The sequence below is a fragment of the Lagenorhynchus albirostris genome, chromosome 1 (assembly GCF_949774975.1).
Source record: "Lagenorhynchus albirostris chromosome 1, mLagAlb1.1, whole genome shotgun sequence".
NCBI classification, from domain to species: Eukaryota; Metazoa; Chordata; class Mammalia; order Artiodactyla; family Delphinidae; genus Lagenorhynchus; species Lagenorhynchus albirostris.
The window spans coordinates 130,939,603-130,962,091 of record NC_083095.1 but is presented as its reverse complement, the minus strand read 5'-3'; the positions used below and the strand labels follow the sequence as shown (position 1 = coordinate 130,962,091).

Genomic DNA, 22,489 nt, shown 5'->3' with positions numbered 1-22,489 from the left:
TACAACCACTTTGAAAAAGAGTACAGCAGTTTCTTATAAAGTCAAATATTCACTTACCATGCAACCCGGCAATTCCATTCCCAGGTTTTTCCCAAGGGAAATTAAAACATATGTCCACACAAAGACTTGTATAAATGTTCATTGCAGCTTTATTCATAATTGCCCCAAACTAGAAATAGCCCAAATATCCATCAACAGGTGAATGGATAAACAAATGTGATACCACCCATAAAATGACATTCTAATCAGCCATAAAAGAGAACATGATACACACAACAACACGGACAAGTCTCAGAACCATTATGCTGTGTAAAAGAAGCCAGACACAAAAGAGTATGTACTACATAATTCCATTTATATCAATTGTTAGCAAAGGCAAAACTAATCTGCAGTGATAGAAAGCAGAGTAAAAAGACAAAGCAGTTGCCTGGGGATGGGGGTGAGTGGGCATGAAGAAACTTTTGGCGATAAGAGAAATGTTTCATATCATGATTGTGATGGTAGTTTATACATTTGTATACATTTATCAAAACTCACAAGTAAACTCAATTGAGTACATCTAATGTGTGTAAGTTATACTCCAATAAAACTCATTTTCAAAAAAGCCAACAACAAATCAAGAAAAAATATTTCAACATACGTTTAAAGATGTAATATTCTTACTCTAGAGAGATAATGCCAATAATACCAACAACAAAAGCCCAGTAACTCAATAAAAAATGTGAAGGACACTGTGGATTTCCAGAACGCTGAAAAACTTACAGAAACACCTGAGGACTGACAGCTTTCAACTTTAGAAAAAGATTTAGATGTGAATCCAATGCTTGTAAACATTCCCTTAGTCAGAAGCTAACGGATAAATTTTTCTGGAATGGTAACATAAATCCCAAGTATAAATGGGCTATGGCTTAGGAAAAAGTGAGTTTTTCCACAGCCTGGCAAAAACGGTGTCATCAGACAACACAGTCAGGGAAAGCTCTGCTGAGATTCACTGTATCTATTGCTGCCAGGAGTGGTCACCCCACTTCTAATAAGATTCTATTGCCTTTGCCAATTAAGCAAGGAAATTAATCTAACTCCACTGTGTATGAATGTGCTTTCTCCTTCCACCCACCTGAAATACATCAGTTGGCATCAGAAGTGAGGCTGGCACAGACACACCACCAGCCTCGTTAAAGAGTCTGGAAGGAGTGTTGGGAACACAAGTGAGGGAACGCTGCCTGAGGAAGTTATGGATGGAGACGAGAGAGACGAGAGCAGTTATGTGAGTTTTTCCCTTGGAGTAGTCGTAGAGTGGAGTTCACAAACTGTTCTCTTTACCTCTGAAAAGTTGAGCCCAAGGGATAATTCAAAAGGGGAAAGACAAGATAGTCTAAGGCATAACTCACTGACATCTCACTAAGGTAGGGAGGATGATCACAGATTCCCAAAGGGCTGAAAAGCCAGGGGAGATAGAGGAGATACGATAGAGGACCCCCTCACATGCCTCTCAGATGGGTAGACAGCAACTTTTCAGGCCAGGAATACGTAAGAGCTGAAGTTTATTTAGATGTGGGAAAGTATAAAAATAGAGCAGTAAAACGCTTTAACTCTTGCTAACCCAACTCTCTCTGTAGGAGGATAACAAAACACAAAAAAGTGATATTAATTGATGCCAGTGGTTTTAAATGTGGGAAGGGGGTAATAATAAAGTTATGAAGAGCTTTGTCTTCCTTGATCCTTCCTGCAAAAGTAACCAAAGACTGGTTCTAATCTAAAGAATTTAACTGTGTGAATAGAATAACTCGATTTTAAAAGTTTGTGCTAAATCTTTCCTCTCAGAAAATTCTGAAATTGAGACTATGATTTGGACAAATATTTTTAAACTAACTGGGTTAAAATTAGTGTTGGAAGATTCCAGAGCTCATTTAAATAGGAATATAACATTTTCACTGGTAAACATACTATTTCTTTTGGAAGAATATTTGGGCTGAGTGTGAAAAGTAAAACAAACCAAAAACTATAAACCCCATTTCCAGGATGACCCATATTTCTCAAGAAAATAGAATTAAAATTGTCTCAAGGCCATTTAACTTCTGTGTTTCAGACATAATTTTATTTAGGTGAAGACACTTGTGCTGGATCAGAACCAACTGAGATAAAAAGGAGTACCTGGAAATAGAGGCTGAAGTCTTAGGAGATAATTTCCCCCATTTGGCTAATCTTTAAGAATCTTGGCTTAAGACTCTGGATTCTGCAACTATTTGTGAGTCAAGAAGGGAGATACTGATAATAGATCTTTACAGATTTATAACTGTAAACAGAATATGTTTTTAAATTTAGAGAAATATTCCAAAAGGAGTTATGAATTCCACATTTTTAAAAAGGGGTTTGAGTGAAAGGAAATGGATGGCAGCTCACTGAAGGATAAGTTCACTATGATCAGGAGCTCCAGCACCTGGAGGGGGGAAACCAAGCAGGACTGGGCAGGCAGTAAAGAAGCAGGTGGCGAGAGCAATCTTATACTTAAGGGTGACTGCAAGCGGACACAGCAAGGTACAGAACCCTGTGGCCCAGAAAAGCCATGCCTCCATGTCCCCAGACTAAAAAAGGCTCACAATGCTCATCCTACACTCAGCACACGCTAAAAGAAGATGAAAATCATGTAAAACCTAGCAAAAACAAAACAAAACACATTCACTAGCTGGAATGTGTGTGTGTGTTTGTGTTGTATGTTTGGAGATGTGTTATAGTTTTAAGAGAACACACACACACACACACTCAATCCTACAGTTCGTTCAACAACAACAAAAACCCAAAAACCCAATCAGAAAATACACGAAGACCTGAATAGGTATTTCTCCCAAGAAGATAAACAATTGCCAACTAGCACATGAAAAGATGTTCAACATCACTAACCATTATGGAAATGCAATGAGATATGACCTCACACCCATTATGATGGCTACTATTAAAAAAAACAACGAGAAAACAGAGACTAAGAAGACAATAGAAATAAATCAATGAAACTAAGAGCTGGTTCTTTGAAAAGATAAACAAAATCGACAAACCTTTAGCTAGACTCAACACTCAAACAAGAAAACAAGAGTACTCGATGAATATGAGTGAAGGAAGAGACTTACAACTGACACCACAGAAATATAAAGGACTATAAGAACTACACTTGAATAATATAATGAACAATTATATGCCAACAAATTGGACAACCTAGAAGAGACAGTTAAATTTCTAGACAACCTACCAAAACTGAGTCGTGAAAAAATTGAAAATCTGAACAAATCAGCTACTAGTGAGGAGATCAAATCAGTAATTAAAAACCTCCCAAAAAACAAAGTGCAGGCTCAGATGGCTTCACTGGTGAATTCTAGCAAATATTCAAAGAATTAATACCAATCCTTCTCAAACTCTTCCAAAAAATAGAAGAAGAGGTTCCAAAAATAGAAGAGGGAATGTTTCCAAACTCATTTTATGATGCCAGCATTATCTTGATACCAAAACCAGACAAGGATGCCACAAGAAAAGAAAATCACAGGCCAATATCCCTGATGAACAGAGATGCAAAAATCCTCAACAAAATATTAGCAAGCTGAATTCAGTAATACATTAAAAGGATCATACGTCATGATCAAGTGAGACTTATTCCAGGAATGCAAGGATGGTTCAACATCTGCAAATCAATGTGATATATCACATTAACAAAATGAAGGATAAAAATCAAAAGATCATCTCAATAGATGCAGAGAAAGCATTTGACAAATTCAATATCCATTTATGATAAAAACTCTCAACAGGGCTTCCCTGGTGGCGCAGTGGTTGAGAGTCCGCCTGCCGATGCAGGGGACATGGGTTCGTGCCCCGGTCCGGGAAGATCCCACGTGCCGTGGAGCGGCTGGGCCCGTGAGCCATGGCCGCTGAGCCTGCACGTCTGGAGCCTGTGCTCCGCAACAGGAGAGGCCACAACAGTGAGAGGCCCGCGTACCGCAAACAACAACAACAACAAAAACCACTCTCAACAAAGTGGGTATAGAGGGAATATACTTCAACATAATAAAGGGCATATATGACAAGCCCACAGCTAACATCATACTCAATGGTGAAAAGCTGAAAACTTTTCCTCTAAGATTAGGAACAACACAAGGGCGCCCACTCTATAGCCACTTTTATTCAACATGGTACAGTTGAATAGCACAGTCCCCTACATACGAATGAGTTCTGTTCCAAGAGTGCATTCATAAGTCCAATCTGTTTGTAAGTCCAACAAAGTTAGCCTATACACAATCAGCTATATAGTGCTGTACTGTAATAGGTTTATAATACTTTTTACACAAATAATACATAAAAAACAAAGAAAAAATAAAACATTTTTAATCTTACAGTGCAGTACCTTGAAAAGTACAGTAGTACAGTGGCATTGAGTGAACAGGCAAGAGGAGTTACTGACTGGAGGAGGGAGAGGAGGTGGGAAATGGTAGAGCTGAAGGATCATCAGCAATAGGAGACAGAGGGCAAGCTGCAATTTCACTCACACCTGACACTGATGGAACGCATGTTTGCATCTTTGAAAGTTCACAACTTGAAGGTTTGCATGTAGGGGACTTACTGTACTGGAAGTCCTAGCCAGATCAACTAGGCAACAAAAAGAAAAAGGCATCCATATTGGAAAGGAAGAAGTAAAATTATCTCTGGTTGCAGATGACATGATATTATACAGAAAACCCTCAAGACTCCACCAAAAAACTGTTAGGACTAATAAATGAATTCAATACAGTTGGAGGATACAAAAATCAGCATACAAAAATCTGTTGCATTTCTATATACTAATAACGAACTACCAGAAAGAGAAATTACAAAACAATCCCATTTACAATTGCATCAAAAAGAATAAAACACCCAGGAATAAATTTAACCAAAGAGGTGAAAGACATGTACATTGAAAACTGTAAGACATTAATGAATTAAAGTCACAAATAAATGGAAAGATAGTCCATGCTCATGGACTAGAAGAATTAACAGTGTTAAGATGTCCACAGTACCCAAAGCAATCTACAGATTCAATGCAATCCCTATCAAAATTCCAATGGCATTTTTCACTGAAGCAGAACAATCCCCGAACTTAAATGGAACCACAAAATACCGTGAATAGCCAAAGCAAACTTGAGAAAGAAGGTCAAAGCTAGAGATACCATGCACCCTGATTTCAAACTATATTACAAAGCTATAGTAATTCAACAGTATGGTATTGGCATAAAAAAAGATACATACATCAATGGAACAGAACAGAAAGCTCAGAAATAAAGCCAGGCATACATGGTCATTTAATTTACCACAAAAGAGCCAAGAATATACAATGCAGAAAGGACAGTCTCTTCAATAAATGGTGTTGGGAAAACTGGACAGACACATGCAAAAGAATGAAACTGGACCACTATCTTACACCACAAACAAAAATTAACTTCCAATGGATTAAAGACTTGAATATAAGACCTGATACCATAAAACTCCAAGAAGAAAACATAGATAGTAAGCTCCTTGACACAGATCTTAGTGATGATTTTTTGAATCTGACACCAAAAGCAAAAGCAACAAAAGTAAAAATAAACAAGTGGGGCTATATCAACAAACTAAAAAGCTTCTTCACAGCAAAGGAAACCATCAACAAAATGAAAAGGCAACCTACTGAATGGGAGAAAATATTTGCAAATCATATATCTGATAATGGTTAATATCCAAATATATAAAGAACTCCTGCAATTCAATAGCAAAAACCCCCAAACAATCCAATTAAGAAATGAGCAGAGATCTGAATAGAAATTTTTCCCAAGAGGACATACAGATGGCCAACAGTACATGGAAAGATGCTCAACATCACTAATCATTAGAGAAATGCAAATCAAAACCACAATGAGACATCAACTCACACATGTTAGAATGTCTATTATCAAAAAGATAAGAAATAACATGTGTTGGCGACTATGTGAAGAAAAGGGAACCTTTGTGCACTGTTGGTGGAAATGTAAATTGATGCAGCCACTATGGAAAACACCATGGAGGTTCCTCAAAAAATTCAAAATAGAACTACCATATGCTCCAGCAATTCTACAGGGTACTTATTTGAAAAATTAAAACACTATCTTGAAAAGACATTTGCACCCCATGTTCACTGCAGCATTATTTACAATAGCCAAGGTATGGAAACAACCTAGGTGTCCATCAATGGATGAACAGATAAAGAAGATGTGGTATACATATGCAATGGACTATTATTCAGCCCATAAAAAAAAAGTCTTGTCATTTGCAAACGTGGACAGACCTTGAGGGCATCATGCTACATAAAATAAGTTAGACAGAGAAAGACAAATACTGTATGATCTTACTTACATGTGGAATCTAAAAACAAAAACAAAAGAACAAGCTTATAGATAAAGAGACAAGATTAGCAGTTGACAGGGTAGGGGTGGGGGCTGGGAGAAATGGTGAAAGGGGTCAAAAGACACAAATTTCCAGTTATAAAATAAATAAGTCACGGGGATGTAATGTACACCACGGTGACCATAGTTAATAAGACATACAGTTGCCAACTCATGATGGTTCAACTTAACAATTTTTCAACTTTATGATGGTACAAAAGCGATAAAATTCAGTAAAAGTATACTTTGAATTTTGATCTTTTCCCCTGGGCTATCAATATGCTGTACAGTACTCTCTCATGTGCCTGGCAGTGGCAGTGAGCTGCAGCTCCCCCAGCTACCGAGTGGATCATGAGGATTAACAACCAATACACTTAAAACTATTCTGTTTTTCATTTTCAGTGTCCTATTCAATAAATTACATGAGATATTCAACACTTTATAAAATACACTTTGTGTTAGATGATTTTGCCCAGCTGTAGGCTAATGTAAATGTTCTGAGCACATTTCAGGTAGGCTAGGCTAAGCTATAATATTCAGTAGGTTAGGTGTATTAAATGAATTTTGACTTAGTATTTTCAATTTATGATGGGTTTATCGAGACATAATCCCATATTAAGGAAGATCTGCACTATATTGCATATTTGAAAGATGCTAAGAGAACAGATCTTAGAAGTTCTCATCACAAGAAAAAAAAATTTGTAACTATGTAAGGTGATGGATGTTAACTAGTTTATTGTGGTGATCATTTTGCAATGTACACAAATATTGAACCATTGTATACCTGAAACTAATAATGTTATATGTCAATTACACCTCAATTTAAAAAAACAAGAAAATAACAACCATTAGTGAGGATGTGGAGATATTGGAATGTTTGTGCACTGTTGATGGGAGTGTAAAATGGGACAGCCACTGTGGGAAAAAAGCATAGTAGTTCCTCAAAAAATTAAAAATAGAATTACCATATATTCCAAAAACCCTTCTGGGTATATACCCAAAAGAACTGAAAGCAGGGTCTCAAAGGGATGTTTATATACCCATGTTCATAGCAGCATTATTCACAATAGGCAAAAGGTAGAAACAACCCTAGCGTCCACTGACAGAAGAAAAAATAAAATGTGGTATATACATGCAATGGAATATTATTCAGCCTTAAAAAGGAAGGAAACTCTGACACAGGCTGTAACCGGATGAATCTTGAAGACACTGTGGTCAGTGAAATAAGCCAGACACAAAAAGACAAATACTGAACGATTCTACTTACACAAGGTAAATAGAGTAGTCACAGTCATAGATACAGAAAGTAGACTGATTGTTGCCAGGGGCTGAGCTGGGAGAGGGGGAATAAGGAGTTGTTGTTTAACGAGTATAGAGTTTCAGTTTTTCAAGATGAAATGAATTCTGGAGACGGACAGTGGTGATGGCTGCACAACAATGTAAATGTACTGAATACCACTGAAATGTGCACTTAAAAATGGTGAAGATGTTAAGTTTTATGTTATGTGTGTTTTACCACAATTAAAAACAAATTTTAAAAGCCTACCATAGGTAAGAGAGAATCTGTTCAAAATGCCAAGACTGGAAAGGGGAAGCCACCTGAACTTGGGCCAAGGTAGACTGAAGATGGAGTCAAGGTCTCCAGGGCCTTTGGCTATACCAACCCTTTGAAAGAAATAACAGAATGACCTAGTGGTGGTTTTGCATGGAGCCTTTCGACACTAATGTCCTCACCTCCATGCAGGTGCTAATTTAACAAGCAAAATAGAAACCTATGGTACTACTGTACACCAAGCTACAGTTTAATCTGAAGCATTGAGTTCCCATGGACCTCAAAGGAGGTGGCAGAGAATTATGAAGTTTAAGGGAAATCAAGTTTAAATAGCTGCCCGGGTCCAAGCAGAGAGCCCAAAGCTTGTTTGGATTTCAACAAAAACATCACAGAGGGAGCTGTTACTGGGCCCTAGCAATCAGTTTCTCCGAAAGAAATGACGCTGTACTTTTGTTTTTTTTGGTTGTGCAGCTTCTACAAAATTTGATAGTACAAATACAGCACACTTTAATCCATGCCAATAATTAGATTCTCATACTAAAACAGAAGTGGCTAAAACTTTCCATGGCTATCCTGTCCCTCCCTTTTATGGGAAAAATTCTAAAAATATATCACAACCCAGATTAGTATGAAGGGACAGGGTGTGTAAATGTAATACCAACAGAAAATTGCAATTGAAATGTGCTATAATCTAAATATGTTTCCTCTTCTATGTGTTGGTTCTTGTGGAACCCAGAAAATACTGTGAATACATTGCATAAACTGACAGAACCGTTCTTTGATTCAGGGGGCAAAATGTTTTTTAACTATGTATTTTTATCACACTTACACATACACATAATTTAAAAAACCAAATATTTGTATAATAAACATTGATTCATAAGAACTAAATATTTTTAAAGTTTATTACATGAACAGTACTAAAAAAAAGGAAAAACCATCTCAGTAGATGCAGGAACAGCATTCAACAAAATTCAACTCCTATTCATGACTGAAAACTCTCAGCAAACTAGAATAGAAGGTAACTTTCTCAATCTCATAAAGGGTATTGACAAAAACCCTACAGCTAACACTATACTTATTGGTAAAAAGACTGAATGCTTTTCCCCCAAGATCAGGAACAAGGCAAGGATGTCGACTCTCACTAAAGGATGTATTAGCTGGTGCAATCTGGGGAAAAAAGAGCAGGGAGCTGGACAGAGTATACAGACTGAATGAAAGGAGGAATGTGAAACTGTCTATTCACAGGCAAAAGATCACCTGTGTAGAAAAAACTACAAAACATCTAAAAAAAGCTGTAGAACTAATAAATGAGTTCAGCAAGATCACAGGACACGAGGTCAACATGAAAAAGAAGTCAATTGTATTTCTATACCTTAGCGATAAATTATTAGGTATTGGGATTTCTAAAATTCTATTTACAATAACTTAACTATAAAGTATTTGTGGATAAGTTTAGCTAAATACGTATAAGACCTATTGTGAGAACTACAAAATACTGCTGAAAGTTTATAAATACATGGAATAAATAAAAGATATAAATAAATGGAGAGTTATAACATGTTCATGTGTCAGAAGACTCTAATAAGATGTCAATTCTCCCCAAGATGATTTATAGATTCAAAGGAATCCCAGTCAAAACCCCAGCAGGTTTTGTTTTCTTTTTTCTTTTTTTTGCAGGAAAGCTCACTCTAAAATGCAAATGACAGAACAACTTAGAAAAAGAATATGGAGGAATTACACTACCAATTTCAAAAATTACAGCAAAGCTAAAGTAATCAAGACAGTAAGTTACTGGATTAAGAATAGACATTTAGGTCAACAGAACAGAAAAGTGAGTCTAGAAACAGACACACACATACACAGCAAACTGATTTTTTTTTTTTTTTTTGAAGTACGCGGGCCTCTCACCGCTGTGGCCTCTCCCGTTGCAGAGCACAGGCTCCGGACGCGCAGGCTCAGCGGCCATGGCTCACGGGCGCAGCCGTTCTGCGGCATGTGGGATCCTCCCGGACCAGGGCACAAACCCTTGTCCCCTGCATCGGCAGGCGGACTCTCAACCACTGCCCCACCAGGGAAGCCCAGCAAACTGACTTTTAACAAAGGTGCCAAGGTAATTCAATGACAAAAAGTTAGTCTTTTCAATAAATGATACTGGAACAATTGTTATGTATGTGCAAAAAAATTAACCCAGACCCTTAACCCTCACTATATATGAAAAATTAATTCAATGGTTCCAGAAGTAGATTCTCTAAGGTCCATGATTATGTCCATAATATAGTAATTTTTTCAATACCACATTGCCTTAGTAGAAGACAAGAAGGGATTCTATACCAAATAATAATAAACATTAACGTTATTAAATACTACTAAAAATTCATTATGAACCACAGGGCTAAATGTAAGAGCTAAAATTATACAATTTCCAGAAGAAAACACAGAAAAATATCATTACAATCATAGAGTAGATGAAAATTTCTTAAATAGCATACAAAGAGAAAAAAACGGAATTCATTAAAATTTTAGGTTTTGGCTCTTCAAAAGACAGTGCTAAAAAATGAAAAGGTAAGCCACAGACTGAGTGGAATATTTGCAGAACCCATTTCTGATAAAAGAGCTGTAATCAGCATAAGAACTCTTAGAAATGCAAATCAAAACAACAGTGAGGCATCACCTCACACCAGTCAGAATGGCCATCACCAAAAAATCTACAAACAATAAATGCTGGAGAGGGTGTGGAGAAAAGGGAACCCTCCTACACTGTTGGTGGGAATGTAAACTGGTACAGCCACTATGGAGAACAGTATGGTGGTTCCCTGGGAAACTAAAAATAGAGCTACCATATGATCCAGCAATCCCACTCCTGGACATATATCTGGAGAAAAACATGGTTTGAAAGGATACATGCACCCCAATGTTCACTGCAGCATTGTTTACAATAGCCAAGACATGGAAGCAACCTAAACGTCCACTGACAGATGAATGGATGAAGAGGATGTGATACATATATACAATGGAATATTACTCAGCCATTAAAAAGAATGAAATAATGCCATTTGCAGCAACATGGATGGACCTGGAGATTATCACACTAAAGTGAAGTAAGAGAAAGACAAATATCATGTAATAGCGCTTATATGTGGAATCTAACAAAAATGATACAGGTGAACTTGTTTACAAAGCAGAAAGAGACTCACAGACTTAGGGAATGAACTTATGGTTACCAGGGGGGAAGGGTGGAGAGGGAAGAGACAGATTGGGATTTGGGATTGACATGTACACACTGCTATATCTAGAATAGATAACCAACAGGGACCTACTGTATAGCACAGGGAATGCTGCTCAATATTCTGTAATAAACTAAATGGGAAAAGAATTTGAAAAAGAATAGATACATGTATATGTATAACTGAATCAGTTTGCTGTACACCTGAAACTAACACAACACTGTTAATCAACTATGCTCCAATATAAAATGAAATCTTTTTTAATGCAAAAAAAAGAAAAAGAACTCATAATTCAAATATAAAAAGACAGACAACTCAATAAAACAGGGTTATAAGATATAAACAGACACTCCAGTAAGATACACAAATGGCAAATAAACACACAAAAAGATGGTCAATATCATTAGCCATTAAGAAAATTCAAATTAAAACCACCATGAGATACCACTACATACGCACAAGAATAGTTAAACTTAAAAAGACTGACAATGCCAAGTGTTGGTGAGGACATGGAACAGCTGGACCTTCACACACTGCTTGTAGGAATACAACTTTGGAAAACAGTTTTGCAGTTTCTTATAAAGTTAAACATAGATGTACTATATGACCCAGCAACAGTTCCCCTCTTGGGAATTTACCAGAGAAAAATGAAACTATATGTTCATACAAAAGCCTGTATACAAATGTTTATACCAGCATCATTCATAACAGCCAAAAAATGGAAACAACCCAACGTCTATCAAAAAATTGAATGTATAAGCAAATGAGGTTTATCCACACAACAGAATATTATTAAGTAACGAAAAGAAATGAATATGGATGAATCTCAAAAGTATTATGCTAAGTGGAAGAAGCTAGACACAAAAGGGCTACATATTGTATGATTTTATTTATGTGAAATTCTAGAAAAGGCAAAACTATGGTGGCAAAAAGCAGATCAGTGGTTTTGCTAGGTGCCAAGGGTGAACAGAGAAGATGGACTGCAAAAGAGCACAAGGAAACTTTTTGGGTTAATTGAAATGTTCCATACCATGACTGTGTGGTGGTTATACAACTATACACATTTATCAAAGCCCATCAAACCTAACACATAAAATTAGTGAATTTTATTTTGTGTAAATTATACCTCAATAAAGGTATCTTTTTAAAAAGAGTTTAGACAGTCGCACGCTCTCCCACATCGCAGCACAGAGGTCAGTGGCCTATCCAGTACCCATCCCTTCTGCTCCCTCCTTGCTGGCAGAGCCAAGTGGGAGCATCTGCTCTAAGGGGCGGTGTGGGTCCCTCTCTGGCCCAAAGAGTAAAGAGAGCTTTGTTCAAGTCCACCGCCAGTGGTGGACAAGAAGGGGCCCCGTGATACAGTTCTGGACAGAAAGCAGAGGCTCTGTGGGGGCTTCTGGGAATGGATCCCTTGCTCGTAAAAAACTGTGCCGAGAAGGGACTTCTTGCTTCCTGCCTCTGGACACAGCCCAGAGTGTTCTGAGACCCCAAGAACTGTACAGGACACCTCTCACCACTTGGAGCTGTAGTAGCCATCTTGTAAGCATGGAGAGACCTGTCTGAGGACCAGGACCTGCCCCAGACATATTGAATTTGAATCCCTGGGGGTGAGACCAGAACTCATGCATTTTCTGCAGACTCTCCAGGTGACTCTGGTGCACCCAGGACCGAGGACCACTGCTCTGAGCATACAGTGCTGGACCAAGACGTGCCCTGCCCAGCAGTGATTTTGAGCACTCCTCTCCCAGGTGACTGTGGTTGGCCCTGATCCATCATCAGTTCAGTCCTATGGGTGTGAAAGGGTTGCCATAATTATGGACCACAAACAGGGTGGCCTAAAGCAACAGAACTTTATGCTCTCACAGTTCTGGAGGTCAGAAGTCTGAAATCAAAGTATCCGTAAGGCCAGGTTCCCCCTGCTGTTTCTAGGAAAGAGTCCTTCTTTGTCTCTTCAAGCTTCTGGTGGTTGCTGGCAATACTTGACTTTCCATGGCTTGTAGACACAACACTCTGATTTCTGCCTCCCTCTTCACATGCCTTCTCCCATGCGTGTCTGTGTATCTCCGTATCTCTCTTCTTATAAGAATACCAGCCATTGGATGTAAGGACCACCCTAAGTGGTCCAGTGTGACCTCATCTTACCTAATTAAGATCCCATTTCCAAATGATGTCACATTTGGAGGTTCTGGATGGACATGAGTTTTGGGGGACCCTATTCAACCTAGTACAGCTTCCTTCTTTACTTTCTTTTCTCCTGCCCTCACTCTTACTGCCCTGGGGTTATTCTTCTTCCTAATAAAGCATCAGCACACAAGCTTGCTTTCAGGTTTTCCTTTCTAGGGAAACGGGAGTAAGAAAACAACCATATTCCAGACAGCGAGAACATTCCAGAGGTCACCAGGCTCCGGGCAGTGAAGTGTGTGGACCCCAGACGTCGCGGGGACAGCCTGTCCCCGCTGCTTGGTGGCGCCTGGCCCGGCCGCTGCTCGCTGTGCTGCCTCCGCTGCGCTCCTCGGACTCGGGTTCGCGCGTGTCTCACTTCATCCCAGCCCCGGGAGAGCAACGTTGAGTTTATGTCTTTATTTGATGAAAACGAGCTGTTGCACAGCCATTGGTACCGTATTGGGGAAACACAGCATACAAGCAAGAAGCTTACAGCCACAGTGGCGAAAAATTTTTCATGTCAGAGACCGAGAACTCTTGCAGTCGTTTATGTCATCCCTTCTTCTCCAGACAGGGGATACCAAAAGGCTGCAATCAAAGATCTCTTCATCTTATTGATAAAGCCACTAATGAGCCAAAATGTCTGTCAACGTCAACCGCAGCGTGTCAGACCAGTTCTATCGCTACGAGATGCCTCGTCTGATTGCCAAAGTTGTGGGCAAAGGAAATGGAATCAAGACAGTTATAGTCAACATGGGTGACATAGCCAAAGCGCTTAATCAGCGTCCAACGTATCCCACCAAATATTTAGGTTGTGAACTGGGAGCACAGACCCAGTTTGATGTTAAGAATGACCATTACATTGCCAGTGGATCTCATGAGGCAAATAAGCTGCAAGGCATGTTGGATGGATTCATTAAAAAATTTGTTCTCTGTCCTGAGTGTGAGAATCCCGAAATGGATGTGCATGTCAATCCAAAGAAGCAAACAATAGGTAATTCTTGTAAAGCCTGGGGCTATCGAGGCATGCTTGACACACATCATAAACTCTGCATGTTCATTCTCAAAATGCCACCTGAGAATAGTGACAATGGTTCAGGAAAGAAAGAAAAGGAAAAGAAAACTAGAAAGGGCAAAGACAAGGGAAATGGCTCCGTGTCCAGCAGTGAGACACCACCTCCACCACCACCCAATGAAATCTGTCCTCCTCCACATGCTGTGGAAGAAGAGGAAGATGATGACTGGGGGGAGGATACAACAGAGGAAGCTCAAAGGGGAAGAATGGATGAAATCAGTGACCACGCAAAAGTTTTAACCCTCAGTGATGATTTGGAAAGGACTGCTGAAGAGCGTGTCAATATCCTGTTTGATTTTGTTAAGAAAAAGAAAGAAGACGGTAGTATTGACCCATCTGACAAATTGTAGCTGAAGCAGAAAGACTGAATGTAAAAGCCATGGGCCCTCTTATTTTGACTGAAGTTCTTTTTAATAAGAAGATTAGAGAACAAATTAAGAAATACAGGTACCATTTCTTACGATTTTGTCACAACAACAAAAAAGCTCAACGGTACCCTCTTCATTGTTTGGAGTGTGTGGTAGCAACGCACCAAGCTCAGCTCATCTCCAAGATGCCACATATCTTGAAGGAGATGTATTATGCAGACCTTTTGGAGGAAGAAGTCATCATTAGCTGGTCAGAAAAGGCCTCTAAGAAATATATCTCAAAAGAACTTGCCAAAGAGATTCGTGTCAAAGCGGAACCTTTTATAAAATGGTTGAAGGAAGCAGAGGAAGAATCTTGTGCTGGTGAAGATGAAGATGAGAATATTGAGGTGATGTATTCAAAGACTGCCAGTGTACTGAAAGTTGAAGCTGTAAAGTCTGACAACAAGGACGATGACATTGATATTGATGCCATTTAAAGGGGTGGGTGCAGCCCAGCTTAACAGTTTAATGCTGAGAATCTTTCTGCATCATCAGCCAGAAGTGCAACATGTATGTGCAAAAGCTAAAATGGCTTAACATCATGCTACACTTTCTACTAAAAATATATTGCTGTGAGTGGTCTGTATTTAAACCCAACAAGACATCTAGGGAGTCCATACACATACCAGTGAGCAGATGCAGTGTGCTTATTTACAGCATGTTTCTTTTTGAAAACTTAGTGGTGGACACATTTGGATCACATTTATATAGTTAGAAAAGTAAAGATTTCATTTTGCTCGTTTTTCAGATTTTTGGCTCTGAATGACTTAAGTAGGCTGAAATAATTGGCTCCTTTAAAAAATGCTGCATCATTATTTAACCTGATAGGATTACTGGAGCCTGTTAGATATTGTCAGGTGCTGAGACTATAAAGAGGTCTCAGCAGAATGTGAACATAAACTTACTTATAAATACCTTACGCAGTCATTAAGAAATGTAGTACTTTTAAGTCTTATTTCTAGTTCTTCAGATTGGCATGTGGTAATGTACATTCTTCCCATGCCAAGGTGGACTGATAATCAAATGACAGTGCAATACCTTTAACTTACTGAGAAGTTAAAATGACCTGAGTGTCGTATAAATAAAATTTTAAGAACAGGTTTTGAAACTTGAATTGTGTTTTTTTCATTTCTTCTATACTTGCCCCAAATTGTAGTCTTTGAAGTCATGTGCACTTGCACGTTGGATGAGCCAGGGGAATTATTACATTAACATATAAGCATTTTATTATGTGTATGTAGCTCTTGCTTTATACTGAGAGAAAACTGAAACTCTGGGGAGTGATTAAATAGTAAGCTCTACGATTTTATTTGGGGGAAGCAGGAAAAGGTACACTTAATCTCTAGCAAACACTGAGCATAATTTTTCAGCATTTACTCTTGATTCAAATTACAATTTCAAAATATTTAGACATACTGTATCTTTTGTTCAGTGTGGATTTTTCCCCTGATAAACTATGGTTCTTTGATGACTTTTGCATTTGGAGACATAGCTTATGCTTTTCAGGTTTTCATTGCTATCTTGCCAAAATAAGTGTTAACTATGTCTCAAATTCCCCCCCACACCCCCAAAATGTCTTATTTTTTTAAAAAGCTAAAAGCATACTTCTTTTTTTGTTTTTGTTTTTTTTGTTTTTGTGGTACGCGGGCCTCTCACCACTGCGGCCTCTCCCGTTGCGGAGCACAGGCTCCGGATGCGCAGGCCCAGTGGCCATGGCTCACGGGCCCAGCTGCTCCGCGGCACGTGGGATCCTCCCGGACTGGGGCACGAACCCGCGTCCCCTGCATCGGCAGGCGGACTCTCAACCACTGCGCCACCAGGGAAGCCCAAAGCATACTTCTAAGAGCCTATATTTTGTTTTAAGACTTAGGGTGTTTTTTATTTTCACACTGAATATTGTGAGGAAGGAAGTAAAGGAAGTCTGTGATGATGGCAACGGAAAGCAGGTGCCTAGGGCCTGACCTAGCCCATCCTGGGCTTTAGATTTGGAAATAACTTCCTTGTAATGTGCTTGCCCAATCTGCTGATGTAAACTCCCTTGATAGACGGGCTTATGATTACATCTGAGAAATCATCTTGAAGATACAAATTTACACAAAAAGTACACTGTGGGAATCAAAATGCATGGAGTGAATTTTTGGGGGAGTATGGCTTATAACATTCACCTCTTTCTTTGTGATCCATCTCACAGATTACAATGAGACCTTAACAAATGTATGTAAGCTTTTTTCACATTGAAATTATATAAACATTTGGTATAATAAAAAATAAAAAGAATTTAAAGAAAATTTTTAAAAATATTACTCAAGTTATATATGTATATGCAACATGCACCAAATTGTAGAGCTACAATATTTCTCAATAGTGATGTCTTGGAATTTAATAAACTTGGTTTTGTTACTGCAGTGCAAAAAATCATTCCATGTATGATACCAAGTTTGTAACAACATCTACCATTGGTGCAAAAGAATGGAGCAGAGATAAGGAACAGGGTGGGCCCCTATGTCTGAGGAAGCCAAACTGCATTAATGTCACCATTCAGCAAAGACCCATGATACTGACAAGGAGAATTAACTATGTGCTAGGCATCCGTCAGTCCACCATTTGGGATTCTACATTCGAAGTTGAACAACAAATCTTACCTCTTGGCAGCTGATACAAGCCCTAACAGTGGCAGATAAAGCACAACTGTACAAGTAGTGCTAAATTTTAAAAGTCACAAGGAATGCAAAGATGACTTTGCAGGTCATCTCACATTCAAAGATAAGGCTATCTTCCACTAGAGTGGAAAGATGAATCATCACAATACACAACTGTGGGATGCTGCCATATTATAACAGAATGTGTAAGGGATTCACCAAAAATTCATGTCTTTTAAATATATTTGACCTATTTGTTTATTACTGTTTCTCCCCACTAGAATGATGACACTCCATGATGACAGGGATTTTTGTCTTTACTGTTCACTGCTATATCCCTAGCACCTAGTACAATGCCAAGCATACAGTACTTGTTAAGTGAATAAATTATGCCTACGTAGATATTCAGTAAATATTTGTACAAATCCATTATGTCAATGTAAATGATGTAATAACCTTCTCTTACATTTCCTTTCTTGTACAATTTCTCTGATTGGAAGCTAATAATTGTCTTGTTTCTTTATTCATTTTGTTTCTAAATACCAATTCAAACATAAATTTTCAATCTACAAATACAAATGCTATAGAGGATGTGGAGAAAAGGGAACCCTCCTACACTGTTGGTGAGAATATAAACTGGTGCAGCCACTACGGAAAACAGTGGGGAGCTTCCTTAAAAAACTAAAAATAGAGTTACCATTATTATCCAGCAATCCCACTCCTGGGCATATATCCAGAAAAGACAAAAATTCTAATTTGAAAAGATACATGCACCCCAATGTTCATAGCAGCACTATTCACAATAACCAAGACATGGAAGCAATCTAAATGTCCATCGACAGATGAATGGATAAAGAAGAGGTGGTATGTACAATGGAATATTACTCTGCCATAAAAAGAATGAATTTTGCCACTTGCAGCAACATGAATAGACCTAGAGAATATCATACTAAGTGAAATCAGACAGAGGAAAACAAATATTATATCACTTATATGTGGAATCTAAAAATAATACAAATGAATTTATTCACAAAACAGAAACAGACTAACGGACATAGGAAACAAACTTATGGTTACCAAAGGTGAAGGGGGAGGGGAGGATAAATTAGGAGTATGAGATTAACATAAACACACTACCGTATTTAAAACAGATAAGCAATAAGGATTTACTGTATAGCACAGGGAATTATACTCAATATCTTGTAATAACCTATAATGGAAAATAATCTGAAAATATGTGTGTGTGTGTATATATATATTTATTATATATATATTTATTTATATATATATATAACAATCACTTTGCCATACACCTGAAATTAACACAATACTGTAAATCAACTATACTTCAATTAAAAAAATGAACTTCCAAGCAAGGAGATTCTCATTTCTCCTTTATATATTTCTTCATTCTAAAAGTTTCCTACAATATGTGTGTGTTTATGTATATTCAGAATAAAGAATGTATGCATTTTTATAAAATTAGAGCTTTTGGAAAACAAGGTTTAAAATGTTAATAAATGCATATCTATCAATAATTATCTTAAATGTCAAGGGACTAAGTGTTCCAATCAAAAGACATAGAGTGGCAGGTTGGATAATAAAACAAGAGCCTACAATATGCTGCCTACAAGAGACCCACTTTAGGGCGAAGGAAACACATAGATTGAAAGTGATGAGATGGAGAAAGATACTTCATGCAAATGGAAATGACAAGAAAGCAAGGTTAGCAATACTCATATCAGACAAAACAGACTTTAAAACAAAGGCCACTTAACGACTTAAACATAAGACATGATACCATAAAACTCCTAGAAGAGAGCATAGGCAAAACATTCTCTGACATAAATTGTAGCAATATTTTCTTAGGTCAGTCTCCCAAGGCAATAGAAATAAAAACAAAAATAAACAAATGGGACCTAATCAAACTTATAAGCTTTTGCACAGCAAAGGAAACGATAAAAAAAAAAACCAAAAAGACAATCTATGGAATGGGAGAAAATATTTGCAAATGACGTGACTGACAAGGGCTTAATCTCCAAAATATACAAACAGCTAATATAACTCAACAACAACAAAAACAAACCCAGTCGAAAAATGGGCAGAACACCTTAATAGACATTTCTTCAAAGAAGACATACAGATGGCCAGTAGACACATGAAAAGATGCTCAACATCACTAATTATTAGAGAAATGCAAATCAAAACTACAGTGAGGTACTCACACCGGTCAGAATGGCCATCATTAAAAAGTCTACAAATGAAAAATGCTAGAGAGGCTGTGGACAAAAGGGAACCCTCCTACACTGGTGGTGGGAATGTAAGTTGGTGCAGCCACTATGGAAAACAGTATGGAGGTTCCTCAGAAAACTAAAAATAGAACTACCATATGATCCAGCAATCCCACTCCTGGGCATACACCTGGACAAAACTCTAATTGAAAAAGATGCATGCACCCCTATGTTCATAGCAGCACTACTCACAACAGCCAAGACATGGAAGCGACCTAAATGTCCATCGACAGCTGAATGGATAAAGAAGATGTACACACACACACACACACACACACACACACACACACACACACACACAACGGAATACTACTCAGCCATAAAAAAGAATGAAATTTTGCCATTTGCAGCAACATGGATGAACCTAGAAATTATCATACTAAGTGAAGTAAATCAGACAAATATCATATGATCACTTATATGTGGAATCTAAAATATGATACAAATGAACTTATTTACAAAACAGAAACAGACTCACAGACATAGAAAACGAACTCATGGTTACCAAAGAGGAAATGTGAGGGGATAAATAAGGAGTTTGGGATTAGCAGATACAAACTACTGTATATAAAATAAACAATAAGGATTTACTGTACAGCACAGGGAATTATATTCAATATCTTATAATAACCTATAATGGAAAAGAATATGAAAAAGAATATGTATATATATGTGCAACTGAATCACTCTGCTGTACACCAGAAACTAACACAACCTTGTAAATCAACTATACTTTAATAATAAAATAAAATTAGAGTTTTATAGAGGACTCTATCAATTGATAATAGCATGCTTCAAGTTTTCTTTTAGCTATTTTCTCAAATCTATCCCTCTGCACATACTCTTTATTCTATCCAGAAAACCCACACCCATCTCTCTATAAATCTAACCTGTCTTCAACCCAATCTCCCCAATGAAGAATCCTTTATAACACCGATTAATCTCAATCCTTTGATCCACTCTGACTCCCAACAAAACCCTAAATTCCTTTAGGGCAGGAAATATTCATTATGTTTTTTTATTTTCCACTGTTATAGAACATTCAATAAATGCTTAATTTGTTGAACCTGATGAATTTCAATAAGACTGAAGAACCTTGATGATACAAAATTAATGTAAAGCTACAAAGATAAATATATCTACATATTAAACTGTATGCATAAAACCTACCAACAGTGTCTGTCCTTGGGAAATGAAGAAATGACCCGATGTAACTATGGTGAGAACAAGATGCCCAGATTCTTCACTGGAGTCAAAAACCTTGAAAAAGAGAGAAATGTGTATAAGATATTTCTGTAATACTAATAAACTTATAACCAAACTATCTTCTCACACTGATCTTCCCACTCTGAATGTTCCCTTTCCCTCATTTAATCTGTAATCATTCCCCTATAGTTTCAAGTTTTCCTCATATAAGGGTTAACAGCCAGGCTTTTATAAAATATAACTAAAACCAATATTTTGAAACAAAAATAGTAAATGAGGAATCAAGAGACATGGGGCCTGAGCCAACCACTTTTGAATTACATTCTAATAAATCATGAATTATCTGTGAGCCTCAGTTTCCTTTCTGTAAAATGGGGATAATGCTTTACAGGTTCTTGTCAGACTACAGAGTCAGTTTCTTTGCCACATAATCCATTTTTCACAACCCCTCAAAACTTGGTGTTTCCTTTGGATGAGCTTTAATTTGTAATGTCACTCTTAAAAATAGGGTGCCCCAAACTGACCATAATATTCTTGGTGTGATCTAATTATCTCCATTACTTGCAGTAATGAAGCCTACAATTACATTTATCTTTTGAGGGGGTAGTCCCATTGAAGAGTGATCTTACATCAATAAAATTCCCTGAAATTTCATCACCTATGTTGGTAAATCATACTTTTACTTTCTGCATCTGAACCTAAACATAAGACCTTGCACTTACCCCCATTATATTTTATCTTGTTAGATTTGGTCTACGGTTGTGGTGGGGAGTTGAGGCAATTAAAGCAAAATGTCATGGAGGTCATGACTCATAGATACTTAAGAGTGGGATTTGGGTCTTAAGTGACTACACTGTATAGGTGTCTTTAATATCATTGATAAACACTGTAAAGGTAAACATCCTTGTACAGATAGGATGAAATTGTAGATTCACCTTAATGCTCAAAGCTCAAAATAATTAACACATACCTAACTCAAGTATACCGTTATAAGGTTACTGCATTCTATTGAGAAATAATGTTCTATCTTATAGTTCCATATGCGGGGTTTGAAGCTTCACTGCTATATTTAAACTCAAGATTTCCTACTGAGTTTTCTCTAATTCACTTTAAATTCCAAACTTAAAAATCGAATAACATTTTAGATGTCAAGGTGGGTATGCTAAACCCTGCATTATTTCTTTCAGTGGTTGTTATTCATCCTCTTTCCCAATATTAGGAATTCAGTTATTTGTACAACACTCTTCCCATTATAGTTTAAATAGATTATCGTGTATGTTTCATGACCACTTAAAACCTCAAGAATAGCTAGGAATGAAGCATAACTATAGAAACTGGAGTCTGTTAAGCAAATTCTTTGGGAGGCAATATTCTAACATAACAGCTTAACTATTTTTTTTTAGAAATATAACATATATCACAAAAGTGTCCAACACTCAAATGAACAGTTCAATGAGTGATGACAAAGTAAACACACAATCACCACTCAGATAAAAAAACAGAAGCCTTCCAGAAGGTA

At 37.6% G+C, this 22,489-nt stretch overlaps 2 protein-coding genes across 3 annotated transcripts in view; one reads left to right on the top strand and one right to left on the bottom strand.

The window, feature by feature from the left end:
* The window catches only part of REC114 (REC114 meiotic recombination protein), a 96,883-nt gene that overhangs the window by 46,866 nt on the left and 27,528 nt on the right, over positions 1 to 22,489 (bottom strand). For both annotated transcript variants that reach the window (XM_060153574.1, XM_060153579.1), the window contains exon 2: positions 20,935 to 21,024. In XM_060153574.1, coding sequence (XP_060009557.1) covers positions 20,935 to 21,024 — 90 coding nt within the window. The remainder of the gene's footprint in view (positions 1 to 20,934; positions 21,025 to 22,489) is intronic.
* On the top strand, positions 13,699 to 15,553 carry LOC132531874 (eukaryotic translation initiation factor 5-like). Its single transcript, XM_060169990.1, is given in 2 exon segments — positions 13,699 to 14,766; positions 14,769 to 15,553. Coding segments are annotated over 2 exon segments (1,281 nt in total). The 5' UTR covers positions 13,699 to 13,988; the 3' UTR covers positions 15,272 to 15,553.